We start from the raw sequence: 14,221 nt of genomic DNA, 5'->3' as shown, positions 1-14,221 counted from the left end.
AAACGGGGAAGTTCTTGAGGAGACAGATTTTATCCAATGAAGTAGAGATAGGTAAATGTAATTGTTTGTTTGATGAAAGTAATGTTCTATACCATTAAGTTCTTTAAAGTTATTTATATTTATTCTGGAGATATATTTATGAAATGTGTGTTATTTATTGAGATTTTTATTTTTGTTTTGGAAGGTGACAGTTGTGAGACAATGAATAAGAATAGATGTACAAATTGTGTGGGTGTGCAATTATATCAGCTTGTAATTATCAAATTTCTTTGATAAAGTTATGTTGCAATATATGGCAAATGGTTGTAAAGTCCAATATATAAAGTTAAAAATTAAAATTGAGACACTTTAAGACACACAGAAAACACTTAAAAAACGGGGGGACGAAACAGACATTAAATTTAAAAAGGGGGATGATTTTAAAAGAACTACATCTCTTACTTGGAGACAATGAGACAATTACATTTACCTATCTCTACTTCATTGGATAAAATCTGTCTCCTCAAGAACTTCCCCGTTTACTGTTAAATAATTACAATAGTTGACTTGAGTTCTCCAATCAACAATACAAGATAGTTTGAACCATGTTCTTTCAACCATCAATTAATAGAGTACCGGCATGTAAGTAATGTTTTATTTATTTGTTTATTTATTAATTCATTACAGATTAATAGACTAATTTACCAATTTGTGGGTCTTACCTTGTCTGCTTAAACATTTTATTCATTTTGAAAAACCACAGACATGTAATATTGGCATAATTACTGTAATTTATATAATTTATATCACCTATCTTTGTTTTATCTTTGTTAGACAACACCCTAATATGGGTTTATTATTTTCAGCATTTATTTAACTTTGTATCGTGACCTGAAGATGCTTTGCATATTGTAGAAAGCGAAACTGGTCGTCTGATTAGTTAAATTAAATTGATTGTGAGTAAGTCTAATTTATATTTCTTGTACCTTTTGACATTTCTTAATGTGTCAAATACCTCGCAAAGTTTTTCAGATTCTCATTAAAGCTTTTGGACATAATCATTATATCATCAAGATATACTAGACATGTTTTCCAGGTAAGTCCTCTTAAAACCATCTCCAGTAGACGTTCAAACGTAGCTGGAGCATTACAAAGACCAAATAGTGGAACCTGGAACCTATAGAGACCACGGCCAATTGAAAAAGCTGTTTTGTTTCGATCATCATGATATACTACCACTGTCAGTAAGCGCTTTTTAAATCTAAGATTGAAAACCATTTAGCACCTGATAAAGTGTTTACTCCTGTTTAGTGTATCATTTACTCGTGGCAATGAATAACTGTCTTTTTGTGTAATCTGGTTTAATCGTCTGTAGTCTACAGAAAAGCAAGCGGTTCCGTTGTTCTTAGTTACTAGAACTAGTTACTAAAACTACTGGTAAACACCAAGGGCCCGAAGCTTCTTAGATGATATCTGCATTTATCATGTCTTGTATTATATTTTCAGTTTCTTTTTGTCTAGTAAATCGTAATCGCCGCAGGCCCTGACGAATTGGTCTTGCAGCTCGATTATAAATTCTATGTTGAACTAGACTAGTAGATTTCTCGGGTTCAACAACGTTGTCTTCATTGATAAATTTATTATTTTTTTTTTCTAATTCTTCAGTTGTTAAGTGATCAACATTTTTGATCAGTTTTTTCACAAGGCTAGCGTCAACTATTACTACAGAATGCTTATGCTTACTATTACTATATAACTACAGAATGCTATTTGTTGTCCTTTCTTCAATTTAAAAGGCTTTTTAGACAAATTACCAACCCTTACTGGAATCATCTCTCTACATTATCGACGCATATTTCGGAGAAATTCCGCTATTAACGAGTTTCTCGCTTTCCCCCTTCAGCTTCCCTGAGCTACGTGATGGTTAAATTAGGACATATTAGCATCATAAACGAAATCAAGGATATCAAATGGACGATGACTTCTAAACATATGGTACCTTTATATACGGGCATAAAGTATATTTCCAAGTGGAAATCTAGTACACAGACACACTGTGGTACACAGGCAGGTCTAAATCTGTAGAATGGTTGAATGTAGGAATATTCAGTAATGGTAGAAATGTAAATATTTCTATTCCACTAGGAGAATACACTTTCACTACTGTATCCCACGCAGATATTTATGCAATCTAACATTATGCAAGATGAATTAACACAAGGGCTTTCGAACTAAAGCGGATCAATATATTCAGAGATTGTCAAGCAGCTATGGAGACTCTTAAAAGTCCTAAGGTGGGACTAGTGTGGGAATGCCGAAAAGACGGAATAGAAGAGAAGACTGACGGATATAACAATGTTACAGTCATATGCCAGAAGAATGATGAAGACCCGAGAAGGACTCACTATGTTAACTTAAAGAAATACACAATAATATGTTTCATTTAATTTATATAAATGCATTATAAAGCGTTTTTATGAAGTTTATTTGATATTTATTAGTTATTTGTTCGGAACACACTGTAACTGTAATCGAACGAAGGTGATATTTTGGCATAAATTGTTTAAGTATTCCATTTTACATCTTTATACGACGCATACAAGCGACTCAAATTGTTTTTAACAAGATTATTTTTTAACTCTTGTTTTGTTTCTATTTATTTACATTAAATATTAATTTGTTTTGTTATATAATCCACTTTTGCAATAATTATGTGACCTACTTGATTTACAATGGATTCAGGATTTTTTTATACTTTGGCAACTATGTAAACTTCGATCTATGTCAATGATAATGACGTGCAACGGTAAGTAAATTAGATGGACTGTACAAGGCGATGAAATAGCTGATAAACTTGGCTATTAAAAAGGCTTAAAAAGAAGACTGTAGTTTTAGAACAGTATTTATAACTACTAATTTCTCAAATTTAAACCTACTTAACTCTATTGTTTTAATGACAGAGCAATTTTCTTCAGTCATATACTTTAAAGTATATCGGAATTAGTCATACCTATAATTGTTTTTTAATTTTTTTATAGAGTAGACGCGCTTGTTTTAACTCTGTTTAAATAAAGTGGATGATCTTAAGTTTGGTGTCAAAATGTGCAGAATTTTAACTATAGCTTTTTTACTAAATAGTTTTTGTGTTTCAAATCATTAGCAACCGATAAACAATTAATTCCTGTTTTAAATCAATAATTTATACTAGTCCAAGAGTTCAGAAATTCATTTAAACAAGTTGGACCTCCAAGTGCCACAGTTGCGGTGATAAACTTATCTTTTAAAAGTGGGGAAACCACTTTTAAAACTGATTCGGGAAATTAAAAGTCTTACAAATGAAATTAATAATGTTTTGAAACTGGTAATGTTAAATATTAAGGCTAAAAAAGTGCTCATTCCTTCTCTATGGATGATGTAGTACACAAGCTTCATGAGCGGGAAAATGGATCTAAAAACGTTCTGTTTTTGATTCTTCCTGAATCAACTAACACTTTTGATGATACTTCTCGAGTAAAAAGTATTTTAACGAGGACATGTGATTCTATCAATACTAATGAAGTCAAAATCTTTCGTTTTGGAAATGTTAAAGAACCGTCATCGCCCTCTTGTAAAGATGACGTCGTCGCTTACCGGCGGCCGGCCTTCTCTCTGTATAATCGCAATCCCACCTATCACTACAATAAATGCGCGCTGGAGATAAAATACCAGCAAAAATATAAAACCCCGTTAACCACGACAGAGAACCGAGTTCAATGCACCGGCCTTTCCCGTACCTTCTTCTTATAGTGCCGTGCAGCTATAGTGCGTTGGCGAATTATCTTAAGGCCAGACGTCTGTCTTTTGCGGCATGCAAAAGATCGCCAGTGTTATTTCTCGTACCAGCGATCGCTTCCGTCCCTGGCCTGGATCGAGTATTGATCGATCGCTTCCGTTCCTTGCCTAGATCGAATATTGATCGACCGCGTCAGTCCGATCTCTCGACTAGGTTGAGTATTGATCGGTTATTCACACAACTCAACCATCCGATCGCAGCTAATATGTATTTTTCACCGGCATCAATGTCGGACCGCAGCCCATCGATTTTATTTACAAGGATTCATCTTTTTATTTTTATTGTACATATTGTATAGAAGAATTATTTTATGAACAAAAAAATTTTTTTTGGGTTTAAGTTAGTTAATAATTGTATTTAAAAATGTTTACTTTTAGTGAAGTATTCAGTTGAATTTTTTATTAGAAATGTAAATAATTTGGAATAATTATTATTAGCAGTTGCAAACATTTTGAAAAATCTGTTCTTATTAACATTACATTAAGTTTTAAGTAAAACAAATAAAATAGGAAATGAGTCACATTCCAAAATTAAAATTTATTAAAAAATAAAACCTATGCGTTACGGATCCTCTTTATAAAAAAGAAAGAGTTTTGTTTTAATTACCTCAGAAGATTCCAGATAGAGAAACTGTAACGTAAGGTTTATATTTTTTAATACTTTTTTATTTTTAAATTTGGCTTTAATTTTTCATGTTATTATTTTTCGTTAAAATTTCTAAATCCCCAAGGATTTGGGTGGTAGATTATAATAAGCGGCTTTTATATTGTTTCTAACAGTTCTCAATCTTTTATTTATCTATTTATTCTATTAAATCTCAATCTCCTTCTTCCGTATTTTCTGCGTCACTATCACCACTCAATTCAATAATAAATTTATTTCCACCATTCATGTGGAAGTACCCAATTATCTTATAGTAGATAGTACCAAAGTAGTCTTTGGTAGTATTAGATACTTCTTTTTTAATTACCTCAATTACCTTTTTATCAAATTTAGGAAATGTATTTCCACACACACATGTGCACACCTTATACTTGGTTTTAACTGTCCCCAAATTAACTCTATAAATCGAACAAATCACAGAAATAGGGGGAAAGTCCCAATGTAGTGTGTCCATGCTTTTCAGCAATACTCTCTTGTCAAATTACTTCATGTGTACAACTTTAGTAAGTTGTTTTTTGTATAACAATCTTCAAAATAGAAATAATTTACCATTAAACAGCTTTGCAGTTCAGCTTTCTTTGCAGATGTATTCGGTAAGTTAGAGAGCTATCAGGAATGACTATTACACTATTTGGCTCCAAGTTTGTAATAAGTGACTTTCCAAACTAATCTTATAACATAATATAATCATCATAATGGGTGACATCAAACGTCGCCACATTTAAAGCATCAATACATATTACAACAACTATACAAAACTCAAGGAGTGTTTGACAATAATTTGTTTATCCCCTTGTTATATATACCAACCTGCAAACATGAGCAGTTCCAGGAAAGTAATTCACAGTCAAGGTCAAGAAATTATTTATAATGTTTATAAAGTTATGCCAACTGGGAAAGAATGACAGATGTAACAATTCCTCTAAGTAATCTACAAGAGAGAACAGCTAAAGCTTGTGGAGTTGATATTACTACTGTGAAAATCATAATGTCTTTAGCAAGAACAAGTCACCTGGTTCTTCCTTTAAGTCCCTGAAGAAAACCATAAACAAACCTTCAACTTTCGAGCAATCATTTGGTGAATTTGAGGAAGAAATAATAAAAATAAATCAACTCACCAGTTTGGCTTTAGAGACAAGTACTCAACTGTTCAACAAGTTCACAGAATTATTATATAATTTAAACCAAGATTTAGAAGACAAACAGTTTTACATCACCATATTTCTAGATGTCAGTCAAGTCTTTGACAAGATATGGCATACAGGATTATTATTCAAGGTAAAAAAGTATCTTTTCATCATCTCTTTCTAATTATAAAAATCTTATCTAAGTAATAAAGACTTTACAATAAAATTCAGTGAACATACATGAGACAGTTTTCCCATCAAATCTGATATACCACAAGGAAGTGTTATTGGCCCACTCTTATATGTACTTACACAAAAGACCTCTGTGTTACTAAAGAAGCCACAAAAGGTACATTTGCAGATGACACTGTTATCTTTGGAAGAGACGCAAATCCAGTGAGAACTTTCAAACTTCCTGAAAGTCATTTTGATCAAATAAAAGTAGGGCTGCAAAAATGGAAAATCAAAATTAATGAAACAAAATTTGTGCAAGTTACCTTTACCCTGAGGAAGCACCACTGCCCACCAGTGTACCTAAACAACATGTATACCACAATTCACAAACTCGAAATATATAGGAATTCCCCTAGATGGAGGACTAACCTGGAAAAAACATAACCAAAAAATGCAAACAAATTGGTAAACTAATTTTTCAAAACCAAATTCAGATTTATGCTTTAATCTGTGCATTCTAAGAATTGCAAAGCAAAACAGATGTTGATAAAGATGTCATTAGAGACATGGGGAAACAAATTGATTTAAATGTAAAATATATTTACTGGCTAGTAGGTAGAAAGTCCAAAGTATCATTAGAAATCAAACTCCTTTTTTTAAAACAATCATAAAAATCCATCTGGACATATAATGTGCAACTATTGAGATGTACAAGCAAGTCAAATGTCTCTATTATACAAAGAACTCAATCCAAAATACTATGTATGACAACAGGTCCACCATGGTATGTATCCAATCAAACACTATATGAAGACTTAAAAATAAATTATGTTAAGACATCCAAAGACAAAGCACAAAACATCATAATAAATTAGAAACCCACACAAATTTGCTAGTTCATCTACTACTACTACAATCCCATATAAGAAGTCTCTGAAGACAACACAGTAGCCTATGGTATAACATTGTATTCTGATTGCTAATTTAAATATAAACTTAAATAAAAAAATATTTTAATAATAAAGTTTAATTTAACTGAGCCAGCACTGTTCTTCTGAGAACCAAGTAAAGCCATTGATCCTGGCTATTGAAGTAATTTTTGGCAATAAAAACCTGAACCAGAAGGTTATACAAATGAAAAAAATATACAATAACCCAATTAGCTACAATACAACTAGTTGTTCACAAAAAACTTCAAACAGTTCCGAAAAAAAAACCCTAAGGGTGGTAAATTTATAAATGAAATTATTTATAACAGACTGTAATTTTAAAACTTTAGGATGCTCATAACTTGCAACAGCAGATAAAATAAATAAATAGCAATAAATACTGGATACAGCAATTGTACTGAAATTTAACATTACTGGAGACATATTGTCTAAATTTCCCTTTTATTTTATAAGTATTCAATGCTATTATGGAAATCATCATTAGTAACCTACATTCTTTGTATTACCTATATCATATTTAGTCATATTACAACCTAAAACTTAATAGAGATTACTTTCAACATATGCTGGATTATGTAACAACTAATACTAGAAAAGGTACAAGTATTGAGTAGTTCCAGTTCAGTTAGCTACAAATGAAAGAAATTTTTGTATTTGGCAGTGTGCAAAGAGCAAGCGATATAATATTAATTAATTTAATTAAACATGAAAAACATAAAACAGTAAAATAACGAGAAAAATAATAATATAAATCACTATAAATACTAAAGTTAGAAAGTTAATAAGAAGTTAAATTCTGCTATAATCATTTTAATAAGTATTTTTACTTGGTTTTTATCTTGCAATCTGGCAACTAGTGCTTTGACGGTTTTGACACTATTGCCAAATTTATGTGATAATCTACCAAATTGCAATTACAAATTTTTTTTCTAATAACTAACTGCAACTAATATCGAAAGAAACAAATATTCATTAGTTCATGTCTTTGTAAATTAAAAAAAAAATAAAAAATACCAGATTCCAGTAAATAATATAATAAAAATGTACTGTTTCAAAGCATAAAACATATAAATAGGACATGGCAATATATTGGCAAACGCAAATTTGTGATTTACTTGTTTCATTTGTAGCTAACTTAAACAGAACATTCTCTATACTTTTACCCTAGAAAAATAAAGCCACACATATTTTAATTTTTTTTATTTTATTTAGAATGTCAGTATAGCATGTTGTCTACTAGTGTCCTACCCTATCAAAGTAATTAGGTAAATAAAAAAAACAAGATCTATAAAACAATCATTAAATCAACATTGGAATGCAATACATAGATGATAACAGAAAACACAAAGAGAACATTTTTTAGTAAGTTCTAAAAAAAAAATTTCAGGAAAATCTTTGGGCCAATAAATAAAAATCGAATATTGAGATCTAAATTAAACCATGAACATTACCAACTGTAATGCCAACTGTTCAACACTTAAATCAAAATTGCCTAGACTCCACAGATGTGGATGGACTAGTCATATAGCGTGGCTGGATGACAACATATTGGCAAGATAAGCGATAGACAGTAAAATGTAAGACATAACCAGAAGGAAAACCAAAAAAAAAATATGAGAGAGACAAGAGCTGCAAATAAGAGGCAAAAATAAGGAAGCCGAGGTTCAATCTGGGCTATAGTGCTAGTGTAAGAAATCAAAAAATCTATTCTTTAAATAATACTTTACAACTAAATTTACCTATGGATATCTCCCTTTCTAGACTTCTTCAAAGCTTCAGCGGCATTTTTCTGTAGATAGTTTCTGAGTCTTAACAATTCTTGTGCCCTTTTCATATCCATCTGCATCTTAATGTGTGCATAAATGGGATGATTTTGATTGACTTTTGTAAAGTCAACCTCATTTTTATATTTGAATTTAAAATTTGTGTTGGATTTATCTGTGGAAGGCAGAGGGATAATACTATCTACATAATCAGTTGGTAAATCACAGCTTTTTAGAATTGTGCACAATGTCGTACGAATATCATTACCCTGTATGTGGATGTTAATGAAACGAAATTTGTCTACAACAGAAGAATCACATTGTTATAACCAAATAAGTTTATACCAATACTATAAGAATAAATATACAAATTTAGTGATGTTTCAAAGGCTCACATTCTTCTGGTATATACCTGTTTTCTTTGCTTTGTCTTTAACATAGAAACTTAAGCTCATAGGAGGAACAAATTTAGATTTTTGAATTTTCTCTAAAATGGAACTCAACTGTTGTAATGATGATTCATTCCTAGCCTAAAAACACTGATTAAATTGCAAGATATAAAACATTATAAATATACTTACCCTTTCTCTAGGATACTTTCCAAATAAATCGGGATGAACTGCAAAATAAAAGGGTCTCAAAGCAGTAGAAACTTCTAGGGAAGTGAAATTTCGATTATGTAGTATAATTTGTCTGTTTTTGTTAGTTAACCTAGAACAGAAAGTATCATTAAGTAAACTGCAAGCATTAAATGTTGAATTTAATTACAAACTGGAAAAATTGCGCAGCATTCTTTCATTTTTGAATATCCTTTAAATAAATACCACAGAATCATCGAGTTAGTAACTCCATGCACAAGCGCCACAAGCACAGAATACACCATTCCAATTGTCGGTCGGACCGAACCTTTGATGTTCGGAGGACAGAAATTTCAGTGTGACATTGACACATAAACTACTTAGTACACGAAGAAAAGTAATGAGAAAGACGTTCCAAACTATAGTCAAATAGTTACACTGAGAAACATCATTTTTTAAAGTAGAATCTCTATTTGTATGAATTGTATTTTTTCTGTAAAATTTAATATAACTTATATATCAATTCTGTACTGATAATTAATTAAAAAGGTCCTAAGTCAAAAATATCGATTGGTTGTTTTTAACAAACAAATTAACGTACTAAAAATATTTTAGTAGGTAAGTACGTTAAAGAACGGATAAAAAGTGATTGAATTTGAGAGTTAATTTCACAATAGAGATGAAAAGCAGTCGATTTCTATTACTTTTTATCGTTTTTTAAGGTTAATAAAAAACTTCATCACTTAAAATCTATATTTTTGACTCAAAACTTTTTTACTTATCAATACAGAATTATACTTTTGAAATTTCTATTAACTATGTCTTAAGTTGCTGACTTTTTTTTATTTCCTTTTGAGGAATTTCTTTGAATGTTAATATCTATTAACCTTCAACCACGATATTTTCGCTTTGCGTAGAAACTCTGCAGCTGCGACTAGAATGACTGTACACCCTTTCGATTTCTTTCTGTGCATCTGGTGTCTCTGAAACTTCTGGTTGTACTGTACTAAATTCAATTCGCCAGGACATATTAAATTTATGATAGGAAAGGGTAAAAAGTGGATCAATCAGTAGTATCAGTCAGTGAGTTCGACTCGAGCGGTCGAACAGTGCAGACGTGAGTCAAGCGAAGCGTGCTTAGGTGGGGCAACTGACCTGCTGTCAACGGAGCTTATCAGCTCCCGGTGCGTAAGACACCGTGCGTGGCACAGGGGCACTTGTTCTACATAAGAGCGAAAAGCGGATGCGAGGTTATTTTTAGTTAAACCGTCAGGGAGCTGTCTTTATAGGCTCCTCGCGAAGGCTATAATAGCTTCGCGTTTGCGAAGAATTCGGGATCACCTCAGTGTGTCGTCAGGGATGACACTGTAAGGCCTTGACATTTGACAAGGTCGGACAGAAACGGCCCCTGCTCCTGAGGTGTGAGAAACAGGAAGAGGATCCCTACCTGAGAAATCAGGGAGTAAACAACCGCGTGGTAGCTGGGACGACACCCAGGAAAACCGACTGGCAGCGGCCAGGCAGGACGAAAAAAAGAGTCTTCTGAGTAATAAACTTTTTTATATTTTTGAACACTAAATATTCACTGCCATCCGGCAATATGAGTGAAAACCTCCCCCCTAACAGTGTTGTCACACAGGTGACAACACAAGAAACAGAAGAAGATGACAAGCCCCAGTCATCATCCCCCTCTGTCGCTAGTGCCATTGAATTGTACAATAACTTTACAGCAAATTTAAATAATGCTCTGGACGAATCCCCTACATCTGATGACGGCTCCTATTTGCCCGAGTCAGAAGATGACAAGAAAAGCGAAGTGGATACGGATGACGATATATCCACATCCACGGAGACAACGATGGAAGCCATCATCCCCGACGTGGTACCAAGTCCCACCGAGTCGATCGAAGCCCCGCCCATAATGGCCGAAGAGACAACTGTTGACATGGAAGCCCCATCGAAACAAATGAAGAGACAACGGGCCCCCGGAGATATCGACGAAGACGAAGAAGCCAGAAACAAAGCAAAAGAAATGGAAGCAAGAGAGAAAGCCAATGAACTGAGTAGGTCAGTCAATGCACTGACCGAACAGATAAAAGAAATGAAAAAAGGAAACAAAATACGAGAGGAAAAACTTCTAGCTCAGATGAATGAGCTACGAAGGGAGAACCAAGAAAAGGATCGGGAAGTCAAAAGACTAACCGATAAAATACTAGAGTTAATGGACGCATTAACTCAGCAACGAAATAAGGCAAAGCTCCTAAAAGAAAAAGAAAATATCATCCCGGAACTTCGGCGAACAGAAATTCGGCGAAAAAAACGAATTCCAAAAAAGAAACAAGCAAAAATACAACGTTATACCCATTTTAACAAATGAGGATGGTATGGAAATCGAAGGAGAAGTAGACTGGCACACCGATCCTGAAACAGCATGGCAAACTGTCGGTTCAAAAAACGACAAAAAATCAAGCAAACAAAGCGCAGCGGAAAAGCAGACGCAGCTTATCCAAAAGCGCAAAGAAGAAGAAATGGACAAGACCATAAAATCAAGACAGGAAAGAAGACAAGCACTTGACAAGAAAAGTGAAGATAAGAACAAGAAGTTGCAACCTCCATTAAAAAATGTTGACGATAAGAAAAAGGAGACTCAAACTCCTAGTAAAAAAGTTGATATCAAGAATAAGCAGTCACAACCTCCTAGCAAAAAAGTTGTAGAAGAAGCTACCCCCGAGATCGTTCACGAGGTAGTTATCTCTACTCCTAAACAGCCAAAACCACCGGCTATCATCCTGAAATCAGCCAACGAACACCAGAAGATACTGCAGCAAGCTGCAGCAATGAAGATTATCTCGGCAAACAAATTTGCCAGATCGGGTAGGTCTATAGTGATACAAACTAAGACCAGGGAAGACTACCTACAAATGGTAAGACTTCTAGAAACGTACACACCAGCAATAGAATTTATCGCGTATCCTATAGATACCGATAAAATGAAAAGAGTAATAATAAGAGGTTTATCGGCGAAAACCGGCACCACTTTAATACTAAACGAAATAATCAGCAAAGGAGTAGAGGCAACTAAGGTCGTGAATATGATCTCTAAGAAGCCAGATAAGAAACCCCTTCCCATGTTCCTAGTAACAATGAAGGCAGAAGAGGACAGAAAAATGAAGAGCATTTCTGAGCTATGCTACATGAAGATCAGCGTAGAAGATGAGCTGAAAATAAGGAATGAAACAATCCAATGTTTCAATTGCCAAGGATTTTACCACAGTTCAAAGTCATGCCACTGTGGTTCCAAATGTGTGAAGTGTGGAGATAATCACCTTAGTAGTGAATGCGAAAAGGACAGATCAACAGACCCAAAATGCGCAAACTGCGAGCAAGCGCATACAGCTAACTATCGTGGATGTCAAAAAAAAGGAAAAAGAAAGCCACCCCACAACAACAAAGGGCAAAACCAATAAATAACAGCAACACCAATAAAGGTGTTAGCTACGCTTAGGCTACTAAACAGCCTGAAAGCGTGACAACAGAAGCACAAGCAACCAACGAAGCAGCTGCGCTCATAGCCAAATTCAATGCAGATCTAAATGCCAAAATGGCACATGTCTCCAACATGTTAGAACAAATGCAACAAGTGATGACAGCCATAGGAAACATAGGTCAAAAATGTTAACACACCAAACGGAATATCTTCGCATTGGGTCATGGAACTCCGGCGGAATATTCAAAAAGATCAACCTTCTGGATGAAATGATAAATAGATTAGAGCTCGATATCATAGCCCTACAAGAAACCAAATTAGTGGAAAGAAAGAAAACAAAATTTCCTGGCGACGATATCTATAGGAAGGATCATAGAGCAGTATTAGGAGGAACAGCCATACTTGTGAAAAATGAAATCGAACACGAGCACATCCCAACACCAGATGGACTGGTCACAATGGAAGCCACACTTATAAGACTAAAGGCCAACAACGAAACATTAAAAATAGTGTCTGCATATGTCAGACCTAATGATCCGATACTAGACGAAGATTTGAGCCTAATACTAAACTCTGAAGAGCCAACTATAATAATCTTCTTCTTCTTAAGGTGCCATGCATTTCTGCGTAGGTGTCCACCGTACATCGTCTTGTCAGGTGAGGTGTTAAATATTCTGGATTAAATAATTCTGTTTTTAGCAGCATTGCGAAGCATTTCATAGCTGTGGATTCCTGTCCATTGTCGAATATTGCGCAGCCATGACATTTTTTTACGTCCGAGACCTCTCCTACCCTCTATTTTCCCTTCGAGTATCAGTTGCTGAAAAGTGTATCGTTCTCCTCGTATAATGTGCCCCAAGTATGCAGTCTTCTTACTTTTTACATAATTAAAAAGTTCCCTATCCTGTAAGCCCGCTCTTCTGAGTACTTCCTCATTTCTGACCCTGTCCGTCCATGATATTCTGAGCATTCGACGCAGGCACCACATTTCGAACACTTCAAGTTTGTTAATGGAACTGGCCTTTAACGTCCATGCTTCCATTCCGTACAGGAGAACAGGCCACACGTAACACTTAAGCATCTTGTATCGGAGGTTGAAGTCCAATTTGCGATCAGTCAGAAACTTACGAAGCCTCAAAAAAGCATTTCTGGCTTGTTCAACTCTGCTCTTTATTTCATTCTCGGGGTCCCAACCCTCATTCAGCAAACATCCCAAGTATTTGAATTGCCTGACTTGTTCGATTTCTTCTCCAGAGACATATATCTTTGCGTTGGGGTAATCATAGGAGACTATAATAATAGGAGACCTTAATGCGAGATCTCCCAATTAGTTTGATAGGACGACCAACAACAACGGAAGACGACTATGCAACCATCTCGAAAATAGACCAAATACGTACGTGATCGGACCAACAGAGCCGACCTGTTTTCACGGACAACTCCCTACTTTCCTAGACATTGCAATCCTACACAACGTGGGTCAACAATACGAGATACACTCTCTAAATGAAAGCGATTCGACACACAACCTAATCGTCCTGACCCTGGGCGCAATAGAAACAAACTATTTGCAGCCCCACAACAGGAAAAAGACAAGTTGGCCAAACTACAGCAGAATTGTGAGCGAGAACATCGGTAATATCCCCACAATTAACAACATTACAGAAT

The 14,221-nt window shown here is 34.4% G+C and overlaps 1 protein-coding gene across 2 annotated transcripts in view; it reads right to left on the bottom strand.

Annotated features, from left to right (window-relative positions):
• Positions 1-9,378, bottom strand: part of LOC140436871 (T-cell activation inhibitor, mitochondrial) — a 38,626-nt gene extending 29,248 nt beyond the window's left edge. For both annotated transcript variants that reach the window (XM_072526026.1, XM_072526027.1), the window contains exons 1-4: positions 9,257-9,378; positions 9,070-9,199; positions 8,901-9,018; positions 8,465-8,789 (exon numbers count right to left, since the gene is read on the bottom strand). In XM_072526026.1, coding sequence (XP_072382127.1) covers positions 8,465-8,789; positions 8,901-9,018; positions 9,070-9,199; positions 9,257-9,279 — 596 coding nt within the window. In that variant the 5' untranslated portion in view covers positions 9,280-9,378. The remainder of the gene's footprint in view (positions 1-8,464; positions 8,790-8,900; positions 9,019-9,069; positions 9,200-9,256) is intronic.
• Positions 9,379-14,221: the final 4,843 nt, after the last annotated feature.

Source organism: Diabrotica undecimpunctata, chromosome 3, assembly GCF_040954645.1.
Source record: "Diabrotica undecimpunctata isolate CICGRU chromosome 3, icDiaUnde3, whole genome shotgun sequence".
In the NCBI taxonomy this organism is placed as follows: domain Eukaryota; kingdom Metazoa; phylum Arthropoda; class Insecta; order Coleoptera; family Chrysomelidae; genus Diabrotica; species Diabrotica undecimpunctata.
This window is presented reverse-complemented; position numbering and strand designations above follow the sequence as displayed.